This window comes from Leucoraja erinacea, chromosome 3 (genome assembly GCF_028641065.1).
Source record: "Leucoraja erinacea ecotype New England chromosome 3, Leri_hhj_1, whole genome shotgun sequence".
Classification (NCBI taxonomy): Eukaryota; Metazoa; Chordata; class Chondrichthyes; order Rajiformes; family Rajidae; genus Leucoraja; species Leucoraja erinaceus.
The window spans coordinates 49,640,431-49,666,971 of record NC_073379.1 but is presented as its reverse complement, the minus strand read 5'-3'; the positions used below and the strand labels follow the sequence as shown (position 1 = coordinate 49,666,971).

General features: G+C 43.6%; 1 protein-coding gene across 1 annotated transcript in view; it reads left to right on the top strand.

Annotated features, from left to right (window-relative positions):
- Nucleotides 1-3,853: 3,853 nt before the first annotated feature.
- Nucleotides 3,854-26,541, top strand: part of LOC129695564 (signal-transducing adaptor protein 1-like) — an 83,221-nt gene continuing 60,533 nt past the window's right edge. Inside the window, exons 1-2 of the mRNA XM_055632640.1 lie at nucleotides 3,854-4,105; nucleotides 18,191-18,262. Coding sequence (XP_055488615.1) covers nucleotides 3,995-4,105; nucleotides 18,191-18,262 — 183 coding nt within the window. The 5' untranslated portion in view covers nucleotides 3,854-3,994. The remainder of the gene's footprint in view (nucleotides 4,106-18,190; nucleotides 18,263-26,541) is intronic.

Here is a 26,541-nt window from a genome sequence, read left to right as displayed (position 1 = left end):
CATTCTAGTAAATCTCCTCTGTACTCTCTCTATTTTGTTGACATCCTTCCTATAATTGGGCGACCAAAATTGTACACCATACTCCAGATTTGGTCTCACCAATGCCTTGTACAATTTTAACATTACATCCCAGCTTCTATACTCAATGCTCTGATTTATAAAGGCTAGCATACCAAAAGCTTTCTTTACCACCCTATCTATATGAGATTCCACCTTCAAGGAACAATGCACGGTTATACCCAGATCCCTCTGTTCAACTGTATTCTTCAATTCCCTACCATTTACCATGTACGTCCTATTTTGATTTTTCCTGCCAAGGTGTAGCACCTCACATTTATCAGCATTAAACTCCATCTGCCATCTTTCAGCCCATTTTTCCAAATGGCCTAAATCACTCTGTAGACTTTGGAAATCCTCTTCATTATCCACAACACCCCCTATCTTGGTATCATCTGTATACTTACTAATCCAATTTACCACACCTTCATCCAGATCATTGATGTACATGACAAACAACAAAGGACCCAACACAGATCCCTGAGGCACCCCACTAGTCACCTGCCTCCAACCCGATAAACAGCCATCCACCATTACCCTCTGGCTTCTCCCATTCAGCCACTGTTGAATCCATCTTGCTATTCCTGCATTTATACCCAACAGTTGAACCTTCTTAACCAACCTTCCATGAGGAACCTTGTCAAAGGCCTTACTAAAGTCCATATAGACAACATCCACTGCTTTACCCTCGTCAATTTCCCTAGTAACCTCTTCAAAAAATTCAAGAAGATTAGTCAAACATGACCTTCCAGGCACAAATCCATGTTGACTGTTCCTAATCAGACCCTGTTTATCTAGATGCTTATAAATATTATCTCTAAGTATCTTTTCCATTAATTTGCCCACCACTGAAGTCAAACTAACAGGTCTATAATTGCTAGGTTTACTCTTAGAACCCTTTTTAAACAATGGAACAACATGCGCCGTACGCCAATCCTCGGGGACTATTCCCGTTTCTAATGACATTTGAAATATTTCTGTCATAGCCCCGGCTATTTCTACACTAACTTCCCTCAATGTCCTAGGGAATATCCTGTCAGGACCTAGGAGACTTATCCACTTTTATATTTTTCAAAAGTGTCAGTACTTCTTTTACTTTGAACCTCATAGTATCCATAGCTACTCTACTAGTTTCCCTTACCTCACATAATTCAATATCCTTCTCCTTGGTGAATACCGAAGAAAAAAAATTGTTCAATATCTCCCCCATCTCTTTTGGCTCTGCAGATAGCTGTCCACTCTGTCTCTCCAATGGACCAATTTTATCCCTCCTTATCCTTTTGCTATTAATATAGCTGTAGAAACCCTTTGGATTGACTTTCACCTTACTTGCCAAAGCAACCTCATATCTTCTTTTAGCTTTTCTAATTTCTTTCTTAAGGTTCTTTTTACATTCCTTATACTCCTCAAGCACCTCATTTACTTCATGCTGCCTATAATTATTGTAGATCTCCCTCTTTTTCCGAACAAGATGTCCAATTTCCCTTGAAAACCAGGGCTCTTTCCAATTTTTACTGTTTCCTTTCAACCGAACAGGAACATAAAGATTCTGTACTCTTAAAATTTCCCCTTTAAATGTCCTCCATTTCTCTTCTACATCTTTCCCATAAAACAAAATGTCCCAGTTCACTCCTTTTAAATCATCTCGCATCGCATCAAAGTTAGCCTTTCTCCAATCAAAAATCTCAACCCTAGGTCCAGTTCTGACCCTCTCCATAATTATATTGAAACTAATGGTATTGTGATCACTGGACCCGAAGTGCTCCCCAACGCATACCTCCGCCACCTGTCCAGTCTCATTTCCTAACAGGAGGTCCAGCACTGCCCCTCCTCTAGTAGGTACCTCTATGTATTGCTGCAAAAAACTATCCTGCACACATTTTACAAACTCCAACCCATCCAGCCCATTTACAGAATGTGTTTCCCAGTCTATGTGTGGAAAGTTGAAATCTCCCACAATCACTACCTTGTGCTTACTACTAATCTCCGCTATCTCCTTACATATTTGCTCTTCCAATTCTCGTTCCCCGTTTGGCGGTCTATAATACACTCCTATAAGTGTTGCTACACCTTTCCCACTTCTCAATTCCACCCAAATAGCCTCCCTAGATGAGCCCTCCAATCTATCCTGCCAAAGCACTGCTGTAATATCTTTCCTGACTAGCAATGCAACACCTCCACCTCTTGCCCCTCCAATTCTATCACACCTGAAGCAACGAAATCCTGGAATATTTAGTTTCCAATCACAGCCCTCCTGCAACCACGTTTCACTGATCGCCACAACATCATACTTCCAGGTGTCTATCCAGACTCTAAGCTCATCCACCTTTCTTACAATGCTCCTAGCATTAAAATATGCACATTTAAGAAAACCCCCGTCTCTTATTCTCTGTTTATTTCCTTTTTTTTTTTCTCCTCTTGTGTCCGAGTGCTTCCCATTTCTGCTTCCTGCCTCCCATTCTGTCTACTACCTTTCGCTATTTGAGTCCCTAGCCCCAACCATTCTAGTTTAAAGTCTCCCCAGCTGTCTTTGCAAATTTCCCCGCTAGGATATTGGTCCCCCTCGGGTTCAAGTGCAACCCATCCTTTCTGTACAGGTCCCACCTTCCCCAAAAGAAGTTCCAATGATCCAGGAACTTGAATCCCCGCCCTCTGCACCAGTCTTTTAGCCACGCATTTATCCTCCACCTCGCTCCATTTCTACTCTCACTGTCGCGTGGACAGTGGTAATGAAGTTAATGAAGTCTGTGTGTGCAGGAGGTAGCACCGATGCAGTCATCAATGTAGCGGAGGTAGAGTTCGGGGATAGGGCCAGTGTACGCCTGAAACGGATTGTTCGATGTACCATACAAAGAGGCAGGCATTGCTGGGACCCATGCGTGCCCATGGCTACGTCTTGGTTTGGAGGAAGTGGGAGTAGTCGAAGGAGAGGTTGTTAAGAGTAAGGACCAGCACTGCTCGGTGGAGGTACCGTATTCACTTTTGGTAAACTAGCTGTAGGAAAGATGCTAACAATGTAATAAAAAGGAACAGCAGATGCTGATTTACACCAAAGTTAGACACAAAATGCTGGAGTAACTCAGCGGGTCAGACAGTATCTCAATCGAAAATGGACAGATGACGTTTCAGGTCAGGACCCTTCTAAAGACACTTCAATTAGTCTGAAGATGGGTCCCAAACCAAAACGTCACCTGTCCATGTTCTCCAGGAATATTGCCTGACCCACAGAGTTACTCCAGCACTTTGTGTCTTTTGTTTTGTGAACTAGTATCTGCAGATCCTTGTTTCTCCAGTAAGTTTTGGAAGTTGTGAAACTAAACTAAGAGATGTGCAGCAAAATAGTTAATGAGTTTTGTTTGAAACTCTGTAGTGAACCTTTATTTATAGTAAATAAGTTCATAAGAACTCAAAGGTCCACAAAAAAAGACACAACGTGCTGTAGTAACAGTGGTTCAGGAGGCAATAGTTCATTACGTAGTTCCCTGATCCCGTTCTCGGTTCTCTCTTTTGTCATTCCTACCTACGAAGGACTGGTATATATGAGAAGCTGATAGTTGTTTAAGTCCATAGCCTTTTACGCCTCATATTTCACAGTGTCCTAATGAAACCAGTGACGAGATGACAAAAGTGTTTTTCTCAGATCATTATCATTGTTGCTGGGTATGAAATTGTTCTCCCTTTCATGGCACGTTAATTTTATAATCTACCTTCCTCATTGAATAGTTTCCTCATTCCTTCTGCATTCTAGTTTACAGGAAGTACTTGAGAAAGGGGCTGAACCTTTCTTCTTAGTTCAGTTTCTCAAGATCAGTTTAACACTGATTTATGTTATAACTGACAGCAGTACAGGGAGACAAAGGTACTGGTGTCTCCAGATCCCCATTACCGCACTTGTTTGTTAACTATTAACATTAACCTTGCTTGAAGTTTGAAAGATATGGCTACACCAAGAACAAACTTAAGGTTGGTCTTTCAAAGACGTGAGAAGATAACCTCACTGCCTTTGTATTACGATGGGTTCTTGTGGAAAGAAAATACAAGGGATAAGGTAGGTGAGAATCATGTTTTGGCAATGACTGTATGGTTTACATATTGTGTCTCTTATTCTGAAGTTATTGATGTATTGCAGAAAGTACATGTAATTTTTAAAGCTATTGTCTGGAGCATATTTATAGGTCGTGTTTTACTAATTTGATTACGTTTTTTGAAGAGATGATGAAGGTGATCGTTAAGGGTAGGGCAGTGGATGTCGTTTAAATGGATTTTAATAAGGCATTTGATAAGATCTGCCGTGGTACGTTGATCCAGAAGATTAAGATGCATGGATTAATGGATCTGCCCGCATGAATTTGGAACTGGCTTACTGATAGAAGGACAATATTCAAGCTGGAGGTCCGTGACCCGCAGGGATCTGTGTTGGGATTGCTGCAGTTTGTGATATATGTAAATGACTTGGACATAAAAATAGACAAGTTGGTTCGTAAGTTTGCAGATTACACCAAGGCTGCTGGGGGTGTGCACTGCGAGGAAGCCTGTCAACGTATACAGCGGGATATAGATCAGCTGGGATGAATGTCATGGTGATATTCAGTGAAGACATATTGGAGAGTATGCCCACTAAAAATTGTTGGTTAAACTCAAAAATAAGAAAGTAGTAATTATTCTAATGGTATCATACAGGCCTCCCAATTTCCAGCAAAATATAGAGGATCAGACATGCAGACAGAATACTGATGGTTGCAAGAACCACACGGTTGGTGTAGTGGGTGACTACAACTTCCCCAATGTTGATTGGGACTTACACGGGGCAAGTGAATTGGAGCAGAATTTGCTCAGTATATCCAAGAAGGTTTCCTCAAACAAGAATAGTCTGACTCGAGAAGAGATCATACTGGACCTAATATTGGGGAACGAGTCTGGCCAGGTAACTGGTGTTGTGGTGGAGGAGCAAATTTGGATAAAATGATCACAACTCCAGATGGTTTTAAGATTGTTTTGAATGGGAACAGGTCTAGATGCTGCATCACGGGCTGGTATTATAACTTGAATGCCTAGGAACGATGTAGACTGCAAAAAGTTGTGAACAATGCCCATTCCATCCCTGCTTCTGACGACCCCACCACCAAAGGGATTAACTGGAGTCGCTGCCCCAAAAAGGCAGACCCACACCACCCTGGCCACACACTCAGTTCACCCCTGCCATCGGGAACAAGGTACAGCAGCCTGAAAACTGTAACGTCCAGGTTCAGAAACAGCTGCTTCCCTACAGCCATTAGGCTATTAAACATTACAACCTCATATAAGCTCTGAACTACATAGGCTATAATTGTCATTGTTGCACTATTATTGTTTTTTTATGTGTACGTGTGTGTGTGTGTGTATAGATACACACACTGACCTTTTTCTCATTTATTATATTTACAGTGCACTATGTTTACATATTCTATTGTGCTGCTACAAGTAAGAATTTCATTATATTATTGGGACATATAATAATAAACACTCTTGACTCTGGCAAGGCAGATTACAATGTCATTAGGCAGGAGCTAATGAGGGTAGATTGGGAACAGTTGGATTTACTCCCATTTGGTAGAGAATGGGCAAATTAGAGATACCCAGCACGACTTTGTACGCGGTAGGTTGTGTCGCACTAATATGATTGCGTTTTTTGAGGTGGTGTTCTTTAATTCCTAATAGTACATTTTATATCATCCTAAGAAGGTAAGTGATTTAACTGCTCATCTGAAATAAAGTATTTTAGAACGTGGTGTATTTCCACAATATAGCACTGGAGATATAGCCTATCCAACACAGAAGCAGGCTCCTCGTGTGTAGAAGTGTTTCCCAATTCTACTACTGATAGCACAGACCAAGTCTTAGCCTAGACTTCCCAACAGCAGATCCTGTTCAAAACACAAAGTACTGGAGTAACTCAATGGGTTAGACAGTATCTGTGGAGGGAATGGACAGGCAAAGTTTCAGGTCGGGACCCTTCCTCAATCTGAAGATTCTCTATCAGTTTCTGTTTTCTTCCACAAAACCTGTACCATGCACTTAATATCTTGAAACATACAAACATAGAAAAATGGGTGCAGGAGTGGGCCATTTAACATGATCATGGCTGATCATCTAAAATCAGTACCCCACTCCTGCTTTTTCCCCATATCCCTTGATTACTTTAGCCCTAAGAGCTAAATCTAAATCTCTCTTGAAAACATCCAGTGAATTTGTCTCCACTGCCTTCTGTGGCATTGAAAGGTTCAATATACATTTGACTGACTAATCTAGTTTATTTTATCTCTCCACATAATTTAACCTTTGGAATATAGGTATCATTCTGGTAAGCTACATTGCAATTTGTTTCTGATAATGTTTTTGTTCTTAAGGTGTGGTGCCTGAGTACTGCAGAAGTGAAGTAACCATGGTTTTATATGGTTGTACTTTATATCTGCCTCATCACATTTCCACAGCCTTACTGGCTATTTTCTGCATGTCTGCAATATCCATGACATTTGATTGACTCTCTCCACATCTTTCTGTACCCCCATCTTTTCAAGCTATACGTTGTTTGGAGAGTATTCTTTTTCTGTCACAAATGGATTATCATGCATTTGTCTATATTGACACATGTTTGACACAGTTTTGCCTTTTTGCTGAATCTATTGAAATTAATCTATCATCAGAAGATTATGATGCACAAGGATCTAATAAGATTGGATGCAAAATTAGCTTGGTGATAGAAGACAGATGGTAATACCGAAGGGCTGTCTAACTGCCAGGAGCCTGTGACCAGATGTATTCCACAGGGATCAGGGCCACTGTTATAGTCACCCAACATGGAAACAGGCCCTTCAGCCAACTTGCCCATGCCAACCAAGATACCCCATCTCAACTAGTTTGGCCCAAGATACCCCATCTCTGATCTTGACCGCTTTTGGCCCACTGTGCTGCGATTTCCGACAGAACGCCGCCACCTACGGCCGTCATTTTAGGCCACCTCGCTCAGAGCCCCCCCCCGCCTTACGCCTTATGGGTGCGGAGGATTTTTCCCATCGATGACAAATCAGAGAGATATTAATGTTTTTTTAAAAATCACCATTCTCTCTGCTGCCCCTGCTGGAGGGAGGGGGAGGGACTATATAACCAGGAAGTGGTGTACCTCACTCAGTCTCTGCAAGATGGATGAAGCCAAGGGTCACGTCTCTCTGAGCTCTGAATAACACTGAACAAATGTCTACACAACTGTGAGTACCCTTAATGTGGTTTGAAAATGAAAATATGGTTTGTTTGAAGTAAAAAGGCACTGCCTGCAAATGGTTGTTTGGGTGCTTTGGCTTGAAGTTGAAAGGCACTACTTACTGCAAATGGTGGCTTGGGTGCTTTGGCTTGAAGTTGAAAGGTACTACTTACTGCAAATGGTGGCTTGGATGCTTTGGCTTGAAGTTGAAAGGCACTACTTACTGCAAATGGCGGCTTGGGTGCTTTGGCTTGAAGTTGAAAGGCACTAACTGCAAATGGTGGCGGGTGCTTTGCTTGAAGTTGAAAGGCACTACTTACTGCACATGGTGGCTTGGGTGCTTTGGATTGACGTTGAAAGGCACTTCTTACTGCAAATGGTGGCTTGGGTGCTTTGGCTTGAAGTTGAAAGGCACTACTTACTGCAAATGGTGGCATGAAGTTGAAAGGCACTACTTACTGCAAATGGTGGCTTGGGTGCTTTGGCATGAAGATGAAAGGCACTACTTACTGCAAATGGTGGCTTGGGTGCTTTCACTTGAAGCTGAAAGGCACTACTTACTGCAAATGGTGGCTTGGGTGATTTGGCTTGAAGTTGAAAGGCACTACTTACTGCAAATGGTGGCTTGGGTGCTTTGGCTTGAAGTTGAAAGGCATTACTTACTGCAAATGGTGGCTTGGGTGCTTTGGCTTGAAGTTGAAAGGCACTACTTACTGCAAATGGTGGTGTGAGTGCATTGGCTTGAAGTTGAAAGGCACTACTTACTGCAAATGGTGGCATAAAGTTGAAAGGCACTCTTTACTGCAAATGGTGGCATAAAGTTGAAAGGCCCTACTTACTGCAAATGGTGGCTTGGGTGCTTTGGCCTGAAGTTGAAAGGCACTACTTACTGCAAATGGTGGCTTGGGTGCTTTGGCTTGAAGTTAAAAGGCACTACTGCAAATGCATTTACTTCCTGTTTGCACTCTATATTGATTTTAGATAAAACGCTACCACTTACGGCTGTGATTTTTGGCCATCTTACTCAGTCCCCCCTCCGCTGAGCAGGTGCAAATAATTCTTCCCATCAATGAAAAATAAAAGTGCTATTAGTGTTTAAAAAATGTTGAGAATCTCTCACCTGTCAATCACACTCTGAAAGCCACACCTTTCATCCGGTGGGAGGGGTTATAAAACCCGGAAGTGTGGGTGTGGCTCATTCTTTGCATGATGGGGGAGAGAGAGGTCATGACTGTCTGAGCTGTGAATCAACTGAACACACTGAATGTCTACTGAACTGTGAGTTTGGTGTTTTGTGTGGTTTTATGGTGGTTTCACCCAGCATGAAATGATATGAAGCTGCATTTGAATTTGGTGGCCTTGCACCCTGCTGAAAGTGGTATGAAACTGCACTTGAATTTGGTGGCCTTGCATCCTGCTTGAAGTGGTTGGAAACTGCACTTGAAATTGGTGGCCTTGCACCCTGCTCATAGTGGTAAGAAACTGCACTTGACTTTGGTGGCCTTGCACCCTGCTTGAAATGGTAGGAACATGGATTTGAGTTTAGTGGCCTTGCACCCTGCTTGAAATGGAATTTCAAGGAATAGTCATGAGTCAACTGTCAGCCCACCAGCCGTGAGTGAGCTGCCAGCAGATCAGGCTTGAGGGACAGAGTTGCCACCCCAAGAACCCATACCAGCACTCCAGAAAGCCCCCCCACTGGCCACCAATATTGGAATTGGTGGAGAGGTGGAATATTGCATCGGGGGACCAGCCCTCCCATGTGAACATGGGACCCAACGGGTCCCACTTAGTCTAGTACCCTTCTACATTTTTTCTATCCATGAACCTATCCAAGTGTCTTTTAAATGTTATTATAGTGCGTGCCACAACTACCTCCTCTAGCAGTTCATTCCATATATACACCACCATTTGTGTGAAAAAGTTGCCCATTGGGTTCCTATTAAAACTCTTCCCTCTCACCTTAAACCTATATCCTCTAGTTCTTGATTCCCTCACTCTGGCATTTACGCTATCTATTCCAAAGATGGAATATATATCAATGGAAAGATGGAAAATATATGGAATATATTTTTGTGCTATATATATAAATGACTTGGACAAAAATATAGATGGGCTGCGAAGAATGAATGAATGAATACATTATTGTCATATGTGACAAGTCACAGTGAAATTCTTTGCTTGCATACCCAAGGTATGGAAAAAGCCGCCACATAAAGGGTACAAACAAAGTATCCTGTGCAAGGCCCACCTTTGTTCTCCCCCCTCCCTCCCACATGGTGGTCCCCCCCACGCCAGGTCCTCTATAATTTTTTCCCCATCCCTCTCAGGATGGTTCCCTAACGCCGGATTCTCCTCCCCCCGGCAGCGTCATCCTCACTCCTACGTGTCCGTCCTTGCCCTCATCGACCGCTGCACCGACCTCTCCACTATCACCGCCGGGTCCTCGCCTGACGACTCCCAGGCCCCAGATGCGGGCTCCATTGACCCAGGGCCAGGCTGCGGGCTCGGTTGATCCATGAGGCTCCGGCGCCGGCTTCTCCGTGGCCTTCTGGGAGGCGTCTGCCACGGTGGCCTTCCGAGAGGTGTTGCTGTAAGTTTTATGGCATCATAAGAGTTGGTGGAGTTACAAATAGTGAAAAAGTTTGTCAAAGCATATAGGATATAGATCGGTTGTAGATATGGGTGCAGAAATGGCTGATGGAATTTCATCAGGACAGGTGTGAGGTGTAGCACCTTGGGAAGTAAAAAGTGAGGGAAATGTATACAATAAGTAGGTATGTTGCAAAACGTACCTGAAGCATCGCTGAAAATCTGTCCCAGCCCGTGCGCGCGATTTTGGTGCCGTTTAGAGGGGGGCGGGTTTAAAACGCGATTTTCCCTAGGCTATTCAAATCGAGGTTTTTCAGCCTAGTTAATTATTAACGAAAAATCGCTGGAAGATTCCCTCGCTTGAGCTATTATTAGTTTTATGGGCTTTATTTAATTGTTATAGTAGGTTAAAAATTAACCTCTAAACCCCCGACCGCCAACAACGGGCCAGATCTCATACAGGGGGAAACAGAAGGTAGGCTGTTTATTTTTACATTAAAAAGGGCTTCTTAAGATTCCTTTATACAAAGTTTAATGTTGCGAGTAGCTAATTTTGGGCCCATTATATCCCCCAGTATTTTTCTGGGCATTTGAGGGCACAAATCTACCGCAATTTGAACGTTCTAAACCAGCGCGTTCACAGGATCCCACTAGAAAGCTGATTTAAATGGACTTTAATTTACAGCAATTAAACACTAAATTCCTTCCATTTGGCCTATAAATTAATGTAAATGAGATTTAAAAATCATGTTTTATTGTGAATTGTTTGTGAATATTATTTGGACACTTAGGCTATTTAAAAATGTTAATCATTTATTAAGAAATGGATGGATGTTTAGATCTAGTAATTGAAGTTTGGAATTAGCTACAATTAGGTTAACTAATTATTTGCTTTAATTTCAGGTCACCCAAGTAAGATTATTTTACATTTGTTTCAGAATGCTTCAATCAATGATAACGGAACATTTCATTCAGTTCTCTTAATTTTTAAGAAGGTTATGGGCTTTTGACTGTCCACGATGACATCTTTTTTGTTATGTCCATAGAAAATCAATAGGGAACAAGATGCTAATTTCCGAGTATGAAAATGGCCGTAACTTTTTTAAATACTTGAGATATGAGTGAATTCGGTGTCTTAAACTTATTTTTATGCTTTATCTGATGGGATAAATTACAGACTGGATTTTTAAAATTTCAAAATTTTGTAACATTGCTACAATAAGTGACAGGATCCTGTTAAAGAAAACTTTAAAACACACCACAAGGATTGGGTAAGGCAATCAAGGCTATACTTTATTTAAGAGCGACAAATACAACATCCGTTGGGAACAGACAAACTAGACTTCACCAAACAAAATTCATAAAGTTATAGGAGCAGAATTAGACCATTCGGCCCATTGAGTCTACCCCGCCATTCAATCATGGCTGATCTCTGCCTCCTAATCCCATTTTCCTGCCTTCTCCCCATAACATTCATAGCAAAAGGATTTGAGTATAGGAGCAGGGAGGTTCTACTGCAGTTGTACAGGGTCTTCGTGAGGCCACACCTGGAGTATTGCGTACAGTTTAGGTCTCCTAATCTGAGGAAAGACATTCTTGCCATAGAGGGAGTACAGAGAAGGTTCACCAGACTGATTCCTGGGATGTCAGGACTTTCATATGAAGAAAGACTGGATAGACTCGGCATGTACTCGCTAGAAATTAGAAGATTAAGGGGGGATCTTATAGAAACTTACAAAATTCTTAAGGGGTTGGACAGGGTAGATGCAGGAAGATTGTTCCCGATGTTGGGGAAGTCCAGAACAAGGGGTCACAGTTTAAGGATAAGGGGAAAATCATTTAGGACCGAGATGAGAAAAACATTTTTCACACAGAGAGTGTTGTATCTCTGGAATTCTCTGCCGCAGAAGGTAGTTGAGGCCAGTTCATTGGCTATATTTAAGAGGGAGTTAGATGTGGCCCTTGTGGCTAAAGGGATCAGGGGGTATGGAGAGAAGGCAGGTACAGGATACTGAGTTGGATGATCAGCCATGATCATATTGAATGGCGGCGCAGGCTCGAAGGGCCAAATGGCCTACTCCTGCACCTATTTTCTATGTTTCTATGTTTCTAACCCTTGACACCCATTCTAATCAAGAATTTGTCTCTCTAGCTTAAAAATATCCATTGACTTGACCTCCTCAGCCCTCTGTGGAAATAGGTTCCACAGATTTACTGCCCTCTGACTAAAGAAGTTCCTCCTCACCTCTGGCCTTGGACGCTCCCACCAGTGGAAACATCCTTTCCACATCCACTCTATGCCTTTCATCATTCTGTTTCAATGAGGTCCCCCCCTCAACCTTATAAACTCCAGAAGTAGATACCCAGCTGTGCTGTCAAGTGCTCATCATTTGATAACACACTCATTCCTGGAATCATTCTTGTAAATCTCCTCTGGACCCTCTCAAGAGCCAGCACATCCTTCCTCAGAAGTGGGTCCCATATCTGCTCTCATGCGATCAATTCATGTGATCTTCTATACAATCTTCTATACACCATACTGGTACGTACCCGCACAAAAAAAAGGGTAGATAGTCAAAGATTAGATTAGACTAGATAATATAGCTTTATCCTGAGACAGGGGTGGTTTAAAGGAAATGAATGGGACAGTTTTTTGAGCAGACAGTGGCATCTTTGCATGCCTTGTGTATGGTAAGCAAAACAAAAAATTTCGCTTTGACATGTCACATGTCGAAATAAAGTATCAATCGATTAATCAATACTGGCACATGAACATGCAAGAAATGTAGGGATAAGGATCAGGTACAGGCAAATAGGGGCAGTTTAATTTCTGGACCCTTGAGTTAAACTAGAGTTTAATCTCTCATGGTTGTGACAGATAAGGTAGCAATGTTACAACATTTTGAGATTTTAAAAATCAAGTCTTTAATTTATTCCATCAGATAAAGCATAAAAAATAAGTTTAATTTGACACCTAATTCACTTTCATATCTTCAGTATTAAAAAGGTTATGGCCATTTTCATACTCGGAAATTGGCATCTTGTTCCCTATTGCTTTTTCATTGACTTCATTGCTTTTTCATCCACCTCCAGTTTAAATTCCATTTGGAATATTTTGGAGGACCACAAAACCAAGAACCAAGACTTAACACAAAAGCTGTGATCAAGAACATTTAAAAGCCCATAACTTTCTTAAAATTTAAGAGAACTGAAAGAAATTTTCAGTTATTATAGATTGAAGCATTCTGAAACAAATATGAAACAATCTTACTTAGATGACTTGAAATTAAAGCATATAGTTAGTTAGTTACCTAATTGTAGCTAATTACAAAATTGAATTACTAGATCTAAACATCTATCAATGTCTTAAGAATACATAGCAGAATTGCAGCGCCGCTGAAGGTAAGTATTGTAACATACCTAGATAAGGTGGGTCAAAATGTAAATTGCTCGTTCTAAGCTTCCCCCTAGTCTAGTTTCAGTCAAAAACCACTAAATCAAGCACTTGATCAACTAATCTTTATTTTAAGAAAACACAATTACAGTTCCCACCACTGTACCTAACCACCGCGAGTTTGATCCTCGTATCTGCCTGTTCAAGCCCTCTAGGCCTCGCTCAAACAGAGACACCCCAGAAGGTCACGCAGTCCTAAGCACTCTCCCAGAAGATCGATGCAGGACATCGTGACAGCGGACTTTTATAGGCTCCGGGACCATGAGGGGTCGAACCACATGGGGGTGTAAAACAGACATTTCCCTAACCCAATAATACAGCAGCTAATACATTGTATAAGAAAGAAAGCTCTAGAAGGAAGCAAACAAGAACAGAAACGTGCCCTGAGAATCAATTTCTCCAAGGCTCAACAGTTCGACCAATCATCAATTAACAGGATAACAGGATGCAACATTATTTATACTATTTGTAATGCATTGGCAGCAATCCAATAGAAATGGATTTGTTAGTTTGCCAAACTGCTATACATAGAAACATAGAAGATAGGTGCAGGAGTAGGCCATTCGGCCCTTCGAGCCTGCACCGCCATTCAATATGATCATGGCTGATCATCCAACTCAGTATCCTGTTCCTGCCTTCTCTCCATACCCCCTGATCCCTTTAGCCACAAGGGCCACATCTAACTCCCTCTTAAATATAGCCAATGAACTGGCCTCAACTACCTTCTGCGGCAGAGAATTCCAGAGATTCACCACTCTCTGTGTGAAAAAAGTTTTCCTCATCTCGGTCCTAAAAGATTTCCCCCTTATCCTTAAACTATGACCCCTTTTTAGATATCTTCAAATCCGAGATTATGTGAAAACATATACACAAGACTGTCATTTTATGGGTCCAGATATACTAGACGAGTGTATGAATAGACATGCCGACAAGCAAGTTAACATCTTACATTTATAACACTCTTTTAATTGCGCATACCCCATCCTCTGAGATGTATAGGCGATCATGGGAAGACGAGTTGGGTTCATTAATTTTAAAGGATATCTGGGAGGAAAGCTTACTATACATACATTACTGCTCTCTCAATGTCAGGCACTCCCTGATACAATTTAAAATACTGCATACAATTTACTATTCAAAGACTAAATTGAATAAGATCTTCCCAACCGTCTCCCCTATTTGTGATAAATGCCACCTCCAAGAAGCGACTTTAACCCATTCGTTTGCTTCCTGTATAAAGACACAAAACTTCTGGAGGGGAATATTTGATATCTTCTCTAAAATACTTAAAATTAAACTGGAACCAGATATAAAACTGATCACATTAGGTATGTTAGAGGCCTGTTCTAAGCTAATGATATTTCAAAGACGTTTCCTTGACTACTGCGAAAAAACTCATACTCAAAAACTCATACTCAAAAAAGACAACAGTTCCCACAGTGAAGATGTGGATTACTGACATGTCCGAGACACTACATTTAGTAAACATTAGGCTTGTTTTGGCTGAAAAAACAGATCAATTTCTCAAAACATGGTCGCCTTTCACTGAATTTATGCAACAACAGAATGGTTAAACACAAATTTAAAACCAATGTGAGGGAAGGGTGAGGGGGGGAAGGTATATCTCCGTCTTCCTTTTTCTTATTTCTCTTCTTTCCTCTTGCACTTCTTTGGTAGTTTAGGGGTTTTATTTCTTTTTCTTCATTCCCTCCTTTTTTCTCTTTATTTATTTTTTTTTGATTTAGGTTTCAATGTTAAAAATGAAGCTGTACAATAATTTTATAACTCGTGTTGATTGCCTTATTCCTGTACAATTGCTTCTAATAAAATAAATTCCAAAAAAAAAAAATCAATGCCAATTTTCAGAGCACACCTTTCCAATTCGCGCTCCTGGCAAAGATCCGATCGATACGTAGGTCAGACCTGTATTTCAATACCCCACCAATTGGATACCAAATCCAACTTTGGCCCACCATTCACCCAATGAAATGCGTCAACTGCAACTGCAGTCTGCCAACTACAACCAAGTTTTGGGCCACTCCTAGCCCGGTTTTTATGGGCTCCCAAGCCAAACGAGTGCTAACCCCCCCCCCCGTGCTTGCTAGGCTATGTTCTAATGATCTTAATTAGACCCTTTCCCAAGCCAGAAATATAAATGATCGATCCGCTCCGACTAACGAAGTGCCGAAAACCGTACAGTGGGCCCGATTTCTGCACTCGCGATCAAAACAGCTCAACACCCTTGATCGCAAACTTGTGTTTGGGGATCTTTTGAGATCCCGGATGAACCCCCAATGTAAATTGCTCGTTCTAAGCTTCCCCCCCAGTCTAGTTTCAGTCAAAAACCACTGAATCAAGCACTTGCTCAACTCATCTTTATTTTAACAAAATACAATTACAGTTCCCACCACTGTTCCTAACCACCGCGTGTTCGATCCTCCTGTTCAAGCCCTCTAGGCCTCGCTCAAACAGAGACACTCCAGAAGGTCACGCAGTCCTAAGCGCTCTCCCGGAAGATCGACGCAGGACCTCGTGGCAGCGGACTTTTATAGGTCCCGGGACCTTGAGGATCTGAACCACATGGGGGTGTTCTCTTTACAATCCAATTACAGATATTGATTAACCCCATACATAACAGACATTTCCCTAACCCAATAATACGGCAGCTAATACATTGTATAAGAAAGAAAGCTCTCGAAGGAAGCAAACAAGAACAAACATTGAGACATGTGCCCTGAGAATCAAACTATTTCTTCAAGGCTCAACAGTTCGACCAATCATCAATTAACAGAATGACCGTCTTGCACCATTATTTATACTATTAACAATGCTTTTGCAGCAATCCAATAGAAATGATGCATTTAAGGTTAGTTTGCAAAACTGCTATACATGTTATCAATTTAAAAGAAACTGGGAGAACACCTGGACCCCTCACCATCCTGCATACCAGCCTGAGCCTAGACTGCCTGGCGCCAATCAAAGCCTGTAATGTTCAGCTGACAAGGGTTAAGCAATTCTGACAAGTGCAGGCATCCTCCATTTTATGGTGTCTTTAATTTAGTCAATATTAACAAAAGTGCTATTTTCTATGACTATCACTGAGATGTAAGACCCACCTGGGCTCATGCAGAACAGCCGATCCTTCTGTCATTCAGCCACTCTGTATCAATAATTTATCCTTAATTTGAAAAAAAAAATCAGTTATAACTGCCAGTCCATAATTTAGGGGCTTTATCATATGAATTTATTTCCAAATATACTTCAATACGAGATATTTTTCTGTCTGCTATTTTAACTGTCTCCAAAATATCAGTAAAGGCTTAACCTTTACATATTCATGTAAGCTCACTGTGACCATTCCATAATTTTCAATGTATTCCATCAGTCTTTCAATCCTTAACTACTGGCACCAATAACACAGTCATTGGATTTTTTGTTATCATTTATTTATTATTTATTCATTCATTGTTTATGGTGTGGGCTCAATAAGCCCAGCATTTATCGTCAACTGTTCATTGCCCCTGAACCGAGTAACTTGGTAGGCCATGGAAGAAAGCATTGCTGTGATCTCGTCATCAATAGAGCAGATTACAGATTACCTAGACTGAAGAACATTCATAAAACCAAATGGTTTTCATGATAATCTGATAGTCTTGTCATAATTATTATAAAGTCTAGTTTGTTTCCTTCCTTCTTGTCAGCAAAATTTGATTATTTGTGATCAGGCCATCTTCAAAGTTTGTAATTCCATGCTTTCAAATGACATTAAAAGGAAGTCATTCAGCACATTAAATTCAGGTTAGAACAATCTCATCAGTCCCATTTCTCCTGTAACAATTTTTCCCACAAGTCAATTAATTCCTGAGACTGCAGAAGGGTCTAGACCCGAAAACTTCACCCATCTTTTTTCTCCACAGATGCTGACTGACCAGCTGAGTTACTCATAGATTCATAATAATAATAATAATAATAAATTTTATTTATGGGCGCTTTTCAAGAGTCTCAAGGACACCTTACAAAAATTTAGCAGGTAGAGGAAAAACATGTAAGGGGAATGAAATAAATAGTAGAGACATGACTAGTACACAAAGTAAAGACAGAATACAATTCAAAACACAATATGAGGCAATTAATGCACAGATGAAAAGGGAGGGGGACGTGGGGCTAAGGATAGGCAGAGGTGAAGAGATAGGTCTTGAGGCGGGACTGGAAGATGGTGAGGGACATGGAATTGCGGATCAGTACACGGAATTGCGGATCGGTACACGGAATTGCGGATCAGTGATTCATAGAGTGATACAGCATGGAAAAAGGCCCTTCGGCTCAACTTGCCCACTCCGGCTAACATATCCCAGCTATACTAGTCCCACCTGCCTGCGTTTGGTCCATATCCTTCCAAACCTGTCTAACTGTTTCTTAAATGTTGGTATAATCCCAGCCTCAATTACCTCCTCTGGCAGCTTATTCCATACACTTACCCCCTTTGTGCTGAAAAAGTTACCCCTCAGATTTCTATTAAATCTTTACTCCTTCACCTTAAACCTATGTCCTCTGGTCCTCGATCCACTTACTCTGGGCAAGAGACTCTGTGCAACTACCCAATCTATTCCTCTCATGGCACACCACTAGTGACGGGCCTCCAGTCTGAGAAGCAACTTCCACCATCACCCTCTGCTTCCTTTCATCAAGCCAATTTTCTATCCATTCAGCTATCTCTCCATGGATCCCATCGAATCTAACCTTCCAAAGCAGCCAACCATGTGAAACCTTGTCACAAAGACACAAAGTGCTGGACTAACTCCTGTTTGCTTACCTCCCTTTGACATGAATTTTTTGTGTCACTTTAACAGGACTTCAACAGATACTGGTCAGAACTCCGAGGCTCCTCAATTTTCTTTTACTCTGATGACAAAGATGTGACGGTAAGGAAGCAGCTGACGCTTACTGGAATCTTCTCATTTATGGATTTAGACAAATATTATTACAGGTTGAAAACTGATTGATGGTCCGCCCATGCCTATAAATTGTGATAGATAACCTTGGAACCGTTTCCTAGACTGATTCACTCAGCCGAGTTACTCGAGCATTGGAATATCTTAGAATAGATTGGCAATATTTTGAATGCTCATAATCCATAGATTGAAAATACAGAGGTTACAAGTTCCAATAACATATTTCGTAGGTATGAGGACACACAGTTGCGGACAAAAACTCAATGTGTTCATTTGACATAACTGCATTTATTTAATATGCGCATTAACTCATTTGTCTCAATTGGGTTTTACATCAAGAGTGGCACAGACCGATCCTGACCTTGAGTGTTGGCTGTGTGGAATTTGCACGTTCTCCAATGGCTTTCCTCGGAATGTTCTGGTTTCCTCCCACTTCCCCAAACAGGTTTCAAGTGTACAGGTTTGTAGGTTAATTGGCCTCTATGAGAGAGAAAGTGGAATAACAGAACTAGAGTGAATGTGTTATTGATGGTAGGCATGGAGCTGGTGGGCCACAGGGCCTGTTTCCACGCTGTATCTCTAAACTAAGTTAAACTGAAACTATATAATAATTGCAAATAGTGGAACGTCAAAGTGTAAAAGTGAGATATAGCACAGAAATAAACCCACTTTGGCTCACTAAATCGGTGCCAACAATCAACTAGCCATTGACACTAATCCTACGTTAATCCCTTTTTTGGTCCTGCCTTCATTCCCATCAACTGTCCCGAGATTTTACCACTCACCCATACAGCTGGGATAATTTAGAGTGGCCAATTAGTTATGCTTAGTTTAAATATTAGAGTTTAGTGAAATAGCATGGAAACAGGCCCTTTGACCCACTGACCACAGTGACCATTGATCACCTGTACACTAGTTCAATGTCATCCCACTTTTGCATCCTGCATACTTGGGGCAATTTACAGAAGGCAATTAACGATACAAATCTGCTGACTTTGGAATGAGCAAGGAAACTCAGAGCTCAAGAGCCGTGGATTTTGAAGAAACAGCAGCAAAGAGAAGCAGGAAAAAGCAGTGATTGGCTCTAGCCCGTGGGAGGAGTTACAAGTGAGTCAGAGGGGGAAAACAGTTTAAAACTGAGGAATTTGGTTTGTAAATTAGGCAATTTATCAGTCAATATAAGCAAGACGGCTCTTAGGGAGTGGCAGGGAGCGGCCTTGTGAGTCTTTGGTGAGGAGGATGAGGAGAGGAGGCTACACATAAAGCTCGAGAGGACAGAACGTGGAGAACACATGTCGGGGCAGATGAGACAGTGTGAGGCTTTCAGAATGTGGGAGCCCAGGGACACAGATGGAGCCTCTGGCTGCTACAACTGCGGCAAGTGTGTCCAGCTTCAGCTCCTAAAGGACCGTGTGGGGCACTGAAGAAGCAGCTGGATGACCTCGGGGCCATCCGGAAAAACGAGTTTCTTGGACAGGATCTACAGTGAGGTAGTCACGCCGAGGATACGAGAAGAAACAGGGTGTGTGACGGAGAGAAAGGGTGGAAATCGTGGAGTGCAGAAGACTCAGGTGGCTGTGCCTAATGAAAACAGTCCGAGTGGCAGACACGTTGGTGGCGCCAATCCTAGAGATGGGACTCGACCGGCGAGACCGACGTCGGACAGAGCCCTAGTGGTGGGTGACTCCATTGTCCGAGGAGTGGACAGGAGATTCTGTGGTGGCAGATGAGATGCGAGGATGGTCTGTTGCCTCCCTGGTGCCAGGGTTCAGGATGTCACGAGCTGAATTCAGAACATCCTCGAGAGAGAAGGTGAACAGCCGGCAGTAGTTGTGCACGTGGGCACAAACGACATCAGGAAAAAGAGGAAGGAGGTTCTCCAACATGACTTCAGAGAGTTAGGAAGAAGACTGAAATGCCGGACTTCGAGGGTGGTTATCTCTGGATTACTTCCAGTACCTCGTGCTAGTGAGGACAGGAACAGGGAGATAGGGGATCTGAATGTGTGGCTGAGGGGCTGGAGCAGGGAGCAAGGATTTAGATTTATAGACCACTGGGATCTCTTCTGGGGTAGGGGTGACCTGTACAAAAGGGACGGGTTACACCTTAACTGGAGGGGGACCGACATTCTGGCAGGCAGGTTTGCTAGGGCTACACGTGTAGGTTTAAACTAAATAATGGGGGGAAGGGATTGACAAATTGGGTCCTGTATAGGACAATTAAATTCTTGCTTTGCTTCAGCATACAGAACATAGTAGGTATTTACTACAAAACAGATAAGTGTGTCCATATGCCATAATATAAATATATACACACATGAATAAATAAACTGACAAAGTGCAAATAACAGAAAATGGGTTCTTAATAATCAGAGTTTTGTCCGAGCCAGGTTTAATAGCCTGATGGCTGTGGGGAAGTAGCTATTCCTGAACCTGGTTGTTGCAGTCTTCAGGCTCCTGTACCTTCTACCTGAAGGTAGCCGGGAGATGAGTGTGTGGCCCGGATGGTGTGGCCACCCCAGACATCTCCGGCTGCCCCTGGACAGGAACGGGACACCCAGGAGGGGATGGGGATGGGGATGGCACTGCAGCAACTCAACAGTGCTTGCAGCGCCGGAGACCTGGTCCAGACCCCGACCACAGATGAAATGCAGGCCTGCACAACTGCAGCAGCACGATCTCACTCACTTACCGAAGCATAAAGCAATAAAAACGACAAAATCATCGTAGCTTTGTACAAAGGAACAATAAATGCAACTAATTCAAAGTTTCAAAGCTGTATTTTCTTGCCTAGAAGAAGCTGGGAAATACGGATAAAACTAAGGTCTGTATACACATAGCAGCTCAGCTCCCGACAATGTTTATAGCGAGTGACCTATGACCTGCGCATGCGCAGTCGGAATACCGAACTCGCTTATTATTGATTAAGAAGGCGGAACATTTGATTGAAGCATACACCCTATAGGCTCAGCTAGAGTATCAAATAAAAAAAGCAAGGTACAGCGAGTGGCCTGTTGGGATCAGCCATGTTGAGGTGAAGCGCCCTGTTGAGGAAAAATGAAACTTGAGGATTTGGCCAGAAAGGCTTTGGAGTGAAGGGATGAGGAGAAGAGTGCTGACCTATTAAGCCCAGAGCAGAGCATTGGCAAGTGGAAAGTGTAAATAGGAATTGTTGGAAGCACATAAAGGAGGCATGCAGGATTACGTGATGTGCTGTAGCTGCATGATGTGGGAGATGGTGAACCATTGGTTGTTCGTGGTGACCACATCTGCAACAAGTGTTGGTTGATCGAAGAACTCAGGCTCAAAGTTGACGATCTGGAGTCTGAACTTCAAACGCTGCAGCACATCAGAGACAGGCGGCAATTACCTGGACGATGTATTTCTGGAGGCAGTCACACCTGGTAGACTAACTGCTTCCAACTCAGGAGGAAGGTGTAACGGTGAAGCTGACGGGGGGATAAATGTAAAGAGTGTTAGAAGAGCCTCAGCCCTTGAGCTTGTCAAGCAGGTTTGAGATTCTTGGTCCCTGTGCAGGGGTGTAGGAAGGATAAGTGGCACTGTGGATTAGGGAGCCTTTCAAGAGGGGAGAAAGTCTTCTCTGAGACATGTAGTTATCATTGGGGATAGTATAGTCGGGGGAAACCCCAGGCACCCTGCCTGGTGCCTGGGTTTGGGCTATCTCATCTGATCTGCAGAGGAATTTGGAGTGGGAGGGGAAGGATCCATTTGTCGTGATCCATGTGGGTACCAATGATGTAGGTAGAGCCAGGAAATATATTCTGCTAAGGGAATTTGAGTAGCTAGGAACTAAATTGAAAAGCAGAACCAAACAGGTAATAACTGGCAAACCCCAGAACCAGGGCCGTAGACGGGCCTTTAGACTATACAATACAATACATACAATACAATACAATATGGTTTATTTGTCACATTGCACAAAAAGTGCAAGTGAAATGATACGTCAGCAGCGATACAATGATAAAGGGCACACACAAAAACACAATAAATTTTTAACATAAACATCCACCACAGCATTCATCACTGTGGTGGAAGGCACACAATTTGGCCAGTCCTCCTCCATTTCCCCCCGTGGCCGGGACCTCAACCCTCCGCAGCCGTTGCTGCGGGCGTCCAGATGGTAAAAGGACAAGGTACAAGTCCAGGTAAGTCCAGAGTCGGCTCCTCCCCACCGGAGACCGCGGCTTTTAGTTGGTGTAGGCCGCAGGCCGGCGGCCGAAGATTTAAAGTTCCCTCCACGTCGCAGCCGTAAGCACCGCAGTCTGCAGGGCCGGCGGTCGAAGCTCCCCTCCAGGGGTGATGTTAAGTCCATACCAGACCCGCGGTAGAAGTTGGCCGCGGGCCGGCGGTGGAAGCTTCTTCTTCCCCCCGGGTCCCCCACGAGGGATCCCGGGCTGTAGACGCCGCGCCAGCTGGAGCTGTGCAGACCGCGGCTTCAGGCTGCCGTCTGCTGCGGGCCAACGGAACGGAGCGCTCCCCTCCAGCGAGCCCCAGCTCCGTGCTGACAGTCCACGCTGCACCCGCCGCCGGAGCCCCGAGCCCCGGGCGCGTCTCCGGGAAAGGCCGCGCCGATCCTCGCTGTTAGGCCACGGGGGAGGCGACCTGGGAAAAGTCGCCTCTCCATGCACTCTCCCCCCTCCCCCCACGCACCCCCCCACCCCCCCCCCCCCCCCCCACACCACCACCCACACAAACACACTAAGAAACACTATAAACAGACTTTAAGACATACTAAAAAAGTTGAAAAGACTAACACGCTGCTGACAGGGCTGCTGCCAGTGCAGCGCCCCCTCCGGTAACCAGCTATATACTATATAGTCGGGGGGAGGGGGTGGGGTCAACAAATTGGACATGTGTGTATGAAGTTAAAGGAAAGGAGAATGCAGGAAAGGTTACTGATGTCCCCAGAAATAATAGGACAGTAATTTTAAGAAGGGATGAGTCTGAGGTCAGGCGAAATTGGGACCAATATGAGAAGAGGGGTGGTGAATACCGAACTAAAGGTGTTATATTTGAATGCACATAGTATACGGAACAAAGTGGGTGAGCTAATAGTGCAGTTAGAAGTTCGTAGATACAACGTTAGTGGCACCATGGAGACGTGGCTGAAAGAGGCTTGGAGCAGGGAGCTGAATATCCAAGGATACATGTACTATCGGAAAGACAGACAGGTGGGCAGAGGGGGTGGAGTAGCACTGCTGGTAAGGAATGAATTCATTTCTTAGCAAAGGGTGACATAGGATCAGAAGATGTAGAATTCTTGTGGGTAGAGCTATGAAAGTGCAAGGGTAAAAACATCCTGATGGGAATTATTTACAGGGTTCCGAACAGCAGATACAATCAGCATGTGAGAAAGGCAATTGGTATTGTGTAATGAACCAGATGTGATTAGAGAGCTTAAGTTAAAGTAACTCTTACAAGGTAGTGAACTTAATATGATAAATTTCAACCTGCAGTTTAAGGAGAAGATGAAATTCGATGTGGCGGTATTGCTATTGAGTAAAGGTGACTACAGAGGCATGAGGGAGGAGCTGGCTAAAGTTGATTGGAAAGGGACCCTAGCAGGAATGACAATGGAACAGCAATGGCAGGAGCTTCTGGGGAAAATTTGGAAGTCACAGGATCTTTTTATCTCAAAGAGGAAGAAAGATTCTAAGGAGAGTATGAGGTGACTATAGCTGACATGAAAAGTCAAAGACAGCATAAGGGCATATAACATTGCAAAGATTAGTGGGGGGAAAAAAAGATTGGGAAGCTATTAAAAACCAACGGAAGGTAACTAAAACGGCAATAAGAGGAAAAAATAAATATGAAAGTAAGCCACTGGCAGCAGCCTCTACCTATAGCCTGTCTATTTCTATCTTTTTTATTATTTTTATTATTTTATTATTTTTAGTTAGTCTAAAGCCTTGTGTTGGGGGAAACTTTAACTTTTCAATGTGGGGGAGGGGGGCAGGGTAAGGGGGAAACCGTTTCCCAGTCTCTTCCTGGCGGGGACGCGACTATTTCTCCGAGTCGCGTCCTCGCCCCCCACTTCGCGGCCTACCAGCTGGATCGGAGCGGCCTTTCCTGCCGGGGACCGGGAACCGGACCAGGGCTGCTACAGCGGCGGCGCAGCGCTGGAGTCACCGCGGAGCGGGCGATGCCTACCTGGGTCGCCGTTTGGAGCTCCGGAGCGTTGGGCCGCTGCTCCAACATTGTGGAGCTCTGGTGCGGAGAGCTTCCAACGCGGGCGGCGCTGAACGGCATCGTGGAGTCCTGGGGCGCCTTGCAGAGGGTCTACAGCAGCAGTCTCCACCCGGTGCGGCCTACGGACTTTGGAAGCCGCCGATTCTGGTAGGAGGGGGCCGACTCTGGTGTCCACGCCGCTGAGGACGTCCCGCAGCCCCGACGTCGGACTTACAACACCTTGGCGAACGGTCCTGAACATCGGGCCGCCCGTAGCAGCAACTGCGGAGGGCACAGGGAGGCCCTGACCACGGGGAACAATGGAGGAAGAGACTGACTTTCGTGCCTTCCCACACAGTGGGAAACTTTGATTCTGCTGTGTGGGGATGTTTTATGTCAGACCCTATAGTGTGTTGTGTCCCTTTTTTTTTATTGTATGGCTGTATGGGAATTTCATTTCACTGTGCCATCTGGCACGTGATGAATACATCTATCTTGTATCTTGTAATATAAAAGAGGACAGCAAATGTTTATTCAGATATGTAAAGAGTAAGAGAGAGGCAAAGTGGATGTTAGACCACTGGAAAATTACACTGAAGAAGTGATAATCGGGAATAAAGAAATGGCAGATGAATTGAATAAGATTTTTGCATAAGTCTTCACAGTGGAAGACATCAACAACATGCCTGAAATTCAAGAGAATCAGGGGGCAGAAATTAGTGGAGTGGCTATTACTAAGGAGAAGGTGCTTTGGAAGCTGAAAGGTCTGAAGGTGGATAAGTCATTTTGACCAGATGAACTACACCCTAGGGTTCTGAAAGAGGTGGCTTTAAAGCCCTGTCCCACTGTACGAGTTAATAGAAAACATAGAAACATAGAAATTAGGTGCAGGAGTAGGCCATTCGGCCCTTCGAGCCTGCACCGCCATTCAATATGATCATGGCTGATCATCCAACTCAGTATCCTGTACCTGCCTTCTCTCCATACCCTCTGATCCCCTTAGCCACAAGGGACACATCTAACTCCCTCTTAAATATAGCCAATGAACTGGCCTCGACTACCCTCTGCGGCAGAGAGTTCCAGGGATTCACCACTCTCTGTGTGAAAAAAGTTCTTCTCATCTCGGTTTTACAGGATTTACCCCTCATCCTTAAGCTGTGACCCCTTGTCCTGGACTTCCCCAACATCCAGAGCAATCTTCCTGCATCTAGCCTGTCCAACCCCTTAAGAATTTTGTGATTTTCTATGTTCCCCTCTCAATCTCCTAAATTCTAGAGAGTATAAACCAAGTCTATCCAGTCTTTCTTCATAAGACAGTCCTGACATCTCAGGAATCAGTCTAGTGAACCTTCTCTGCACTCCCTCTATGGCAATAATGTCCTTCCTCAGATTTGGAGACCAAAACTGTACGCATTCATTCAAAGAGTTCTCCTGAATTTGACCTGATTCGAACTCGGAGATATACGGTGATGGCCGCTCGTGAAGAAAAATCTTCACGAATGTTCCCGAGCTTACCGCGTTTCCCGAGTACCTGCAGTTAGCGTTACGAGCTGCTAAGAAATGTCCCAGAGCTCCGACGTACCCGCTACGTTCATTCTACGTGCTCACCATGAGTTAGATTTTTTTTTAAACTTGGGAGAGCTTTTGAAAAAACTCGTACAGTGGGACAGGGCCACAAGACATTGTGGAGGCATTCGTGTTGATTTTTTCAAGAATCACTAGTATGAGAAGTAGTTCCAAAAGATTGGAAAATTGCAAATGTTACCCTATTGTTCAAGAAAGGAGCAAAGCAAAAGAAGGGAAACTAACTCTGTACCTGCACTCATGGGCGGAAATTCCGGGGGGCACAAGGGGACAGTCCCCTCATGTTTTGAGAGGTGGGGGACAGTCCCCGCCATGTTTTGTAATCTGGATTTTGAAATTTGGTGAAAAAAATCTATTGAAAAATCTCCGCTTTCCGCGAGACAGTGGGGGTGGGACTGATGATCGAGGGCGCCGATTGGACGAGAGAGACGTCGGTCAGCAGGCAGTGGTGGGGGGGGGGGTGGCGACACATTATGA